The 9,201-nt window shown below is 41.5% G+C and overlaps 2 protein-coding genes across 2 annotated transcripts; both read left to right on the forward strand.

Moving 5' to 3' along the window:
• Positions 1-78: 78 nt before the first annotated feature.
• On the forward strand, positions 79-2,700 carry LOC108663969 (probable DNA-directed RNA polymerase). Its single transcript, XM_018129893.1, has one exon. It carries the CDS (start codon positions 79-81, stop codon positions 2,698-2,700), a length of 2,622 nt encoding a protein of 873 aa, XP_017985382.1.
• Positions 2,701-2,723: 23 nt separating this feature from the next.
• LOC108663968 (DNA polymerase-like) lies at positions 2,724-5,966 on the forward strand. Its single transcript, XM_018129892.1, is given in 1 exon segment — positions 2,724-5,966. A coding segment is annotated over 1 exon segment (2,064 nt). The 5' UTR covers positions 2,724-3,331; the 3' UTR covers positions 5,396-5,966.
• The last annotated feature ends 3,235 nt before the right edge of the window (positions 5,967-9,201 follow it).

Genomic DNA, 9,201 nt, shown 5'->3' on the forward strand with positions numbered 1-9,201 from the left:
TAATAACAGGGGTCAGAGAATAAAAAAGAACTAATCAGGTTTTGGAATGATTTATTCATACATTTGAATAATACTAACATGAGTGATGTACATAGTGCTACTAAATCTGAACAATATAAGAATGAAGTATTCATACTACTTGATAAAGCTAAAGAGTTATTTCCATTAAGTGAAGACTTATTACGTGATCTCCAAATGGAGATTGAAGACATGACAATGTTGTTCGATGAACAATCTATGTTTAAGAGTGTTCCAAACATTATTAAAATCTTAATCAGGGATTATGACGTTAGTGCTAAGGATTATCTCAGGGGTATGGAACTCGAAAAGGATGATATTGAATTGCTTTCTGAGTTCGGTCAATATACGATTGAGGCTTTAATAGTTCATGTACTAGGTATGCTTTTTAACCCACTTGAAAATTACTCAATAATTCGTGTTGCTTCTTTGGTTGAACGACTAGAGTATAGTGTCCGGATACAAGCTTTATTATTGAAAAGCCGGAGGTGTAAAAAACCTTTTTCTATGGTAAAGGATGAGGTGGAAAAAGTTAAGTTTTCAGGTAAGGAGAGGAAAAGATCTAAATTGGTGATAATGTATCCCTTCGGTTCCGGCTTAGTTCAATTCATGGAGGAAAGGGGATTGATCACTTTAACCAGTGATTTGATCGGAACTGTTAGAGTTCAGAAGAAGAAAGGAGCTTATTTTCTTCCAAGCAATCTCTTCGCACTCTGCAATTTTGATATATCATTACTACCGATCAAGCTCAACCTCCCTATGGTATGTCCACCTCTAGATTGGAAGAGTGCCAGCCAGCATGGTCAGGAACCTAGAACCCTGTCCGATCTATCAGGGGGTTACTTAAGTGGTCCAACAGGGGAAATATATGATCGTTACCGCCTGTTAAGTACCGGTGACATATATAATTTTTATATTGATATAGGTAGAGATAATAATTACATGTATCTGTGTAGTGTAATGAACAAGCTGCAGCGTCAGCCCTTTCAAATCAACAGTGACTGGTTGAAATATATTCAAATAAATGAGGACTTATTTGTTGAATATGGTTATCTCATGCCTAAATTTCTATCTTCAATGAATATCAAAAATGTATCTTTCTTACTTAGAGAGTTTTACATGAAGGATGAGGTTATTAATAAAATTTGTAGCTTTAACGAATTGTTACAAACATTAAATAAGAGCATACAGCGTGCTCGTTATGAGCAATTGATTATCAAGCTGGCAATAGCCTACGAAGGTTATAAATTTTATTTGCCTGCCTTTCTCGACTTCCGAGGTAGAATCTACCGCAGTGGGGTCTTGCATTTCCACGAGCGTGATCTAGCACGAAGCCTGATCGTCTTTGCAGATTGCAATTCTATGGAGTCTAGAAAGAAAGATAATGTAATCGCAGCTGCTGCCTTCCATTACAAGCCTTTCAAGTCAGTCAATAATGCATTATTGTGGTATTATGAAAATAAATTGCAGATAGAATCTAATTCTCTCCTGTTTACTCTGGAGGCTAAACGCAACTTTCAGTTCATCGCCAATCAAATTGGAATCTTTACTGGAAAATGGAACTGCCTCCCTATTATCCAAGACGCCTCAGCTAGTGCATATCAGATCATGAGTTACTTTTTGTTGGATGAATCCCTGGCTAAGAGAACGAATCTCATCCCATCTCCGGATGGAGAAATGCAAGATGTTTATTCTTTTCTCCTCGAAGAGCTCAAGGAGTTCATGAAAGCCGAACTTGCTAATAATCTATCAACGATAGTTTGCGATATCATTGATCGGAAGATAGTCAAAGGTATCTTTATGCCTATTATCTATGGAAAAACTTTAATGAGCACTGCCAACGATCTAAAAGTCCATCTCTCTCACTTCATCACTCATAAGGAATGCTATGAAATTGCCTCTGTCTGCTTTAAGTTCTGGAGGACGAAATATCAAGGCATTCCATGCCTGATCCGGTTGATCCGCCATATTGGCTGGATCGTGTCAGCTAGGAATAGCCCTGTTTTCTATAGAGTTCCTTTCTTTACCACGGTACAGGATTATATGATAATGGAGCCAATAAATATATGGGTTTATGATAGACTTCATAAGAAGAGGCGTCGGGTTACTCTCAGAGTTTCTTCTTCTAAGAGAGATCGTAGGAAGACTGAAATCTCTACCTTCGTAAACTTCATCCATCAGAAGGATGCCCATATTGCAATGTGTGTAGTAGAACAGATGCTTTCTATTGGTGCTCCTATATACACTGTACACGACAACTTTATAAGTACAGCTCAATATAGCGATTTGATACCATCTATTTATAGCAACGTCATTTGTAACATGGACCCTCCACTTTCAGTCATCAACGAGTTCATCTATATGAATGTTATTAAACCCTTTGTAAAAGGGAATTCAAATAAATCTTCTATGGCCAGAAAGGAAATCTCAAAAGAGATGCTTCATTATTACTTAAAGGCTAATGTACCTGAGAACATAAGCAAGAAGATGATGGCTACTTGGGAAGAAAGGATCTCGGGAATACTGACCTCTTACGATAACTATACTCGTATTGTATGCGGTGATTTAAAATCCCCTAACCCTATGGATTTATGGATAGCTCATGAAAAAAAGTGGGAAAAGTTCAAGTTAAAGCTAAGAAGTGGTGGGAAGGGAATACCCAATTACTGCGTACACTATTAAGTATGAAGCATGATATGAAGGCATACACTACGGAGTGCGCTACTAGAGGACCGTTATTGAATCGCTTCTATCAAAAGATTGAGCGAACAACACACCAAGATCCTCATCCTGGGTTAATCATTGCTTCACATCACTTCTTCGATCCTTACCCTCTTGTTAACGAGATTGACCTACTCAGTCTTGCGACCATGGATCTCTTAATCCAGTTTGCTTACCCATCCTTATCTGGTTACGGTAAGTTCACTATTTCCTTAACAATGAAGCGATCTTACGGAGAGGAGATCTCATTTACGCTAGGTCATGCTATCCCCTTGACTTATCAAGATTGTAAGTAAATTCCTAAGAGTGAGGTCTATGCTCATATATCTCGATATATTATGAAATATGAAGAAATCTACGACGGAGATTATATAGTTCGACTCATGATCCGAGTCTATATGGACAGCAAAAAGATGGATAGGCCTTCCCTATCTTCAGAGGAGAGAGATAGCTCCCTTTCTTCAATCATTCAAGGCGGATTGAGTGAGATCGAGCCAATAAGAGCAAGAGAGATCCGAAATAGAATAGTAAGCGTAGCCATCCAACCCATATCACAGCACTCAAACCATGTCGGACTGAGCTGAAAGCTTTCATGGTAGCCGATACCGAGACTATACTGATCGATAACGTTCATAAGCCTTATGCTGCAGGTCTCATGATGGTTCGTCCCGGTGAACAGATCAATGATATTATGATTGATACCTACTTCAGTGAAGACTACTCTATAATCTTGGATTCCTTTGAAGAAAGGAGTACTAAGGTACTTTATGACTTGATATTAAGGATATCAACGATTGTTAGACAAGAACAATCAACTTTAACAATTTACTTCCACAACTTCTCTAGATTCGATGGTATTCTCTTGCTAAAGCACCTAGCATGTCATCACAAGAGCTACAAGCTAAAACCACTGATGAGGAACCATAGGCTTTACGAGTTAGCAGTGTATCGGGATAAGAAACTTTTATTCCGCTTCAGAGACTCCTTGAATCTACTCCCTGGCAAACTTAGTTCCCTAGCTAAGAATCTATGCCCGGATCTTGGCCAGAAAGGATCAATCCCTTATGAAGAGGTTACACTGTAAAATCTTGCTAGTATGAAAAAACGCTTGTTAGACTATATGAAGCAGGACATCCTTCTCCTTGGAGGTGTAATGCAAAAAGCTCAAGAGATATATTGGACGCTGTACAAGTTGGACATAGAAAGCAAGATTACCCTTTCCTCACTGGCTCTAAGCATCTTTCGTATGAAATACTACGATGCAAATAATTGGCCAATCCACATCCCAAACATGAATGAAGACTGCTTTATAAGGCGTGCCTACTACGGTGGTCATACAGATACATACAAGCCATATGGCGAGGACCTATACTACTACGATGTGAACTCTCTCTATCCCTTTGTAATGAAGGAATTTCCAATGCCTGGTGGCAAGCCTGTCTGGCATGGAAATCTGGAAGGTAAGGACTTAGATAGCATCTTTGGCTTTATTGAGGCATATGTGGTATGTCCGAAGACTATCAATAAGCCCTTTCTTCCCTATCGAGACAAGAATAAGACTCTCATCTTTCCAACCGGGGAATTTGTTGGAGTCTACTATAGCGAGGAGTTAAAGTATGCAAGAGGCCTAGGCTACACTGTGCTCCCAATCTCAGGCTACCTCTTTGAGAGGATGGAAAGTCCATTCAGGGACTTTGTTAGCTCACTCTTTGAGAGTAGGTTAGATGCTAGGAAATCTGGTAATGAGTCCTTGTCCTATGTGTACAAGATCCTTATGAATTCGCTATACGGTAGATTTGGAATTAACCCTAAAAGCACTATAACCGAGGTCTGCGATGAAGAGAGATACAATGATTTGATCAGGCATAGTGAGTTGATATTCGGTGATATGCTTAGCGAGAACAACTACATCGTAGCCTACCATAGCAATACCGGGAAGGACGAAGATTATTGGAACCCACCGAAGAACTCAGCTGTCCAACTAGCTGCTGCGATCACTGCCTCTGCTAGGATCTATATGTACCCTTATATCTCAAGAGAGGACTGCTACTACACAGACACTGACTCAGTTGTGCTTGGTCAGCCACTACCTAAAGAAGAGATTTCTTCTTCTGTCTTAGGTAAGTTTAAGCTAGAGGACAGAGTCATGAAAGGATACTTTTTAGCACCGAAATCATATTTCTACATCGCTATAGATGGAACCAATGTACTCAAGTACAAGGGACCAGCCAAAAAGATGGTATCTCCTAAATGGTTTGAGTCACAGTACGCAGACCCATCTCGTACAGAACAGGTACAGGTTAAAGCAAACTTCCGGATTGATTGGCACACTCTTAACATTATCAAGAAAGAAACATTGGTCAGGCTTGGAATTAAGCTGGAGACAAAGAGGATAGCAGTATATCACAGAGATGTATGGGTTGATACTGATCCGATTGATGTCAAAGACTTGTCATGCCTAGATCACATAGGTAAACAAATAATAAAATCACTAAGGAATGATTTAATACTACTACAAAATGAAAATAAGATTCTTAATCAATTATTATCTCAGAAGGAAAGAGAGATTGAAGAGAGATACAAAGAAAGAATATTACTCGAAGATCATAAGAAGAAGAAAGAGAAAAAGGATGAACACGTAAGAGATAGAGAATAGTTTGACTCATTCACACAAACGTAAAAGAGAAAAGAAAACGAAAAAGAAGAAGAAAGAGAAGAAGAAGTAAAGCCCTTTCACCCAGTGCTATCTATCTTAGGTTACTGCTTGAATGAAAGCATATCTCATAGGGAATAACTCGTTCCAGTACCGCTACCACTTCGAGTCCGAGAAGGATGCCTGATGAAGAAGATTACTCGTCTGGGAAAACCAGATCAGGTAGGGAAGACAGACCTTGGATGTCGAAGCTACTGACTATTGGCTTCAGTGTCAGCAAAGTTAGGGGATCAGGAATCAGGAACGAACGCTGCACTGACGCCCTTTTGTAGGGAGCAGAGTAAACAAGCCCAAGTCTTGTTTCGAATCTAGTCTCGGCATCAATCCGTGAAAGACTTCAAGCTCAATCCCTTCCTTCCCCGCTAAAGAATTGCATCACACCGAACTGAAAAGATTGGTAGTTCTTTATTTTATTAAGTATTGGATACATAGCCTGAAAAGGCGAGGCCACCTCTATCAATATAGGGATGGGGTGGGGAAGAAGAGAGGGTATGAGGGCTTCTTCCAAAAAAAAGTGATGATAAGAAAGATAGATTATTTAAATAATAAAGTACTCCTACACTATTGTCTTCCTTTAGAGTAAAACCGATAAAGTACTCCTACCTTAGCACGAGATCTACATATTACTGGTCTTTGAGCTTTTGTCCCTGTACGTTGAGAGAAAAGAAGATTTTGCGTGTGAAAGGATTGATGAAAACTCCTACCGCTTCGCTAGTGAGCTACCCACCAAGCCTTTAGTCCTAGACGAGAGTAGAGCTAATCTAAGCGATGATGCTCTAGGAGGAGCCCATCTGAGCATGAAGAAAAGAGGCTACACGTGATGGAGAAAGGAGCTTCTTCGCTCGACCCTTAACTACCGCTAACGCCCCTTGTGCTATACCCGACTTACTAAGATATAAGAAGGATGGAACCTAGAGAATGTACATTGATATTCGAACCATCAAGAAAATAAAAAAGAAAGATTGCCGCTTGGACGACATGGAGAAGATCTTGGCTGGTGCTAGTCTCTTTTCGTTTATTGATCTGGGAAGGGCTTACCACCAGATCCCGAGCCAGGAGATGATTTACTGCTTTGAAGATGCGAGAGGGCTTATGGGAATGGCTTGGGGATTACTTTGTGGCTAGCAAAGCCCACAAAGAAAGGAGGATGATGAAGAGGACAGGACCAAGAGCATCCTCCTTCAGTGCTAGAGATTTTTCTAAGAAAGTAGGTTTTTTAAAACTACAATCAGTCCGTCTTCAAGCCAAGCTAGCGCTAGCCTAGTCTTTGTTGGGGTTTCCTATCTGCATAAGTGGCTGATGAAGAAAAGATAAAAGGTGGCTGACTCCCAAGAGTATAGCAGACGTACTGAGTTTCCGTGGACTCGAGACCTTCTCTCGGTGGTTCATCAGGAACTTCAGTATCCTGATAGCTCCAGTTACCAACTACTGAAGCAGTTTCGAGAGGATCGACCAAGCCATTCAATGGCATGGCTTATTCCTAGACCTCAAAGACTTTTGACTTCGCCTTTCCCTCTGCTATCTTGAAGAAAGAATAGCCTATCTCTGAATCCGCCACTCACTCTCTTTCGAGTAGGGTTAACAAGAAAGTAAAAAAAATCTCCTAAACCTAGAAAGAGAACTCTGGGATCTTCTTTTTCTTCTTAATCACCCGAAGGCGAGCTAATCTGTCTTGGTGCAGCTCCTAGTCCTGATCGATTGGCTACCGGGTGTTCACTCAAACTCAAAAAGAATTGAATCCGGATCCTTCACTCTGCCTCTGCTCCATTCCTTTCTTTCTTTATCACCTCTAGTTCCCCAGACTTCTTACTTATAGGCGAGAAAAGAAAAGAGGGTTGGCACTTTCCTTATCTATTGGCGATAAACCTGATTATATAGGCCAGCAGCCCTTGGAAGCCTCTCAATTCCTTGATATTAGTAGGAGACGGCATCCCCAGTATGTCTTTTGTTTTTGCGGGATACACCTTAATCCCATTCTTTCTTTCGTACTATGAGTCCGAAGAATACCCTGACGATACTCCGAAGAAGTACTTTAGAGGGTTCATCTTCTGGTTGTGTTGCCTAAGCCTAAGGAAGACTTTTCGTAAATCCGCCAAGTGGTCGACTCCTTTACGGCTTTTTACGGCTAGGTAATCCACGTAGCATTTTACGGTTTTATGCAACATATCTCTGAAGATTTGCGTCATAGACTGTAGCGTTTTTTTCTCCGTTCGTTGGTCACTCACTCTCTTTAGAGTCGTTTAACACCCAGACTTTCAGGAAAGACAAGAGGGAAGGTTTCTTTATCACGGTCACCGAGACCGAAGCGGAAGGGGAGATCTTGGTTTAGCCATTAACTATCGAAGCGAAAGTCAAGCCACCAACCATCAAACCGATATTGATTGACCTACTAACCGGAGAGTCGAGAGACAGAGACAGACCAACCAACTAAATAAGAGATCTCCGGGATACAGTTACCAAGCCGGCAGGAAGGCAAGGCATAGAGTCAATCCATATAGCCAGAAATTGGCTATTGGCTACAGACACAGGAAGTTACTGCACGCCCTTTAGAGTTGGGAAAACACTTTCCAGGGCACCTTAGGCACTTTAGAAAGATTATAGGGTAGGAAGGTTTCTCAATTCGACATCGCCTGCTCCCTATCCAGATTCATGTGAAGCTTTTTCTTTCACAAGCGATTCTGTTCTGTCTGTGTGGCTATCTTAACTACTGATTCAATGAATCTTCACCTCCCTCCCAGCTTTCATTCAATGCCATCTTCTTTGACTATTTTGGCTATTGGATTAAGCCCATCCATCTTCGAGGAGAGATTGCCTTCCATCCTAGGGTATTCCCTAGACCTAGAGCCTTTCTTTCGGTTCATTTTTTTTCCTCTCCTTGGCCAAAGGTAATATAAGGATCCGCCCAGCCCCAGCCGGACGAGGACTGTGTTTTCGGGAACCTCTGAGCTTATAGGTTTACCACGGAAGTAGAATCCACCGATAAAAGAGACCCCTTGTGTCCGTCTTTGTAGACGATCTTAGCTTCTTGCTTCAAAGCACAGGAACCAACTGAGGCAAGCGGCTTGCCGAAGAGGTGAAGCTGGGAACAGAGATCCTAGGGGTACCCAAGGGGGCAGCGACTTTACCGGGGAAGGTCGAGTCGTGAGAAATGCCCCCCAGGAATTGATAGGCTTGTTCCGAATATGCCGCTGAATTGAAATCCGTCTCTTTCTTCCCTCGTGCCATACGTGGGGTTCTTTCAATGAACGAAGAATAATCAAGGGGATCCTCCCAGTCGGACTCTACCAGCCGGGCCAGTGTATTCGGGAACCTATGGGGATACACAGATAACACAGTGCCAATAGGGCAAAGGATGATGTCCACATTCCCTTTTTATCTTCCGATCAGACGAAAGGGCAGCTAAGAATAGCGTGAGTCCCATCTGAGAATAGACTGGAGGTCTAGGGAATTTCTTATTCCACTGACCTAAATTGCTGGGCCTATGGAATTCATACTGTATTCCGATTCCGGAAAAGCGGTCCGGTAAAGGCTCTAGTCAAAGTGTGCCCTACGTACGCCTGTATTGTTCACGGGGTTTAGTTTGCATTCTAAAAGAAAAGTTCAATCGCCGTACCCTATATAAGTTTGATTTCCGAAGTTGGCTACAGGCACCAAAGCTATTCGAGTACTTAGCCAAGGAAGTCGATCGAAAGAAAGGAATACCCGAAAAGCCTTCGCAGGGTCATACTGCTTATGGACCTTGCAAAGGG

The sequence above is a fragment of the Theobroma cacao genome, unplaced genomic scaffold, assembly GCF_000208745.1.
Source record: "Theobroma cacao cultivar B97-61/B2 unplaced genomic scaffold, Criollo_cocoa_genome_V2, whole genome shotgun sequence".
Classification (NCBI taxonomy): Eukaryota; Viridiplantae; Streptophyta; class Magnoliopsida; order Malvales; family Malvaceae; genus Theobroma; species Theobroma cacao.

Coding starts and splice junctions, on each gene's coding strand:
- LOC108663969 (XM_018129893.1), top strand. CDS start 79: ATGAGTGATGTACATAGTGCTACTAAATCTGAACAATATAAGAATGAA.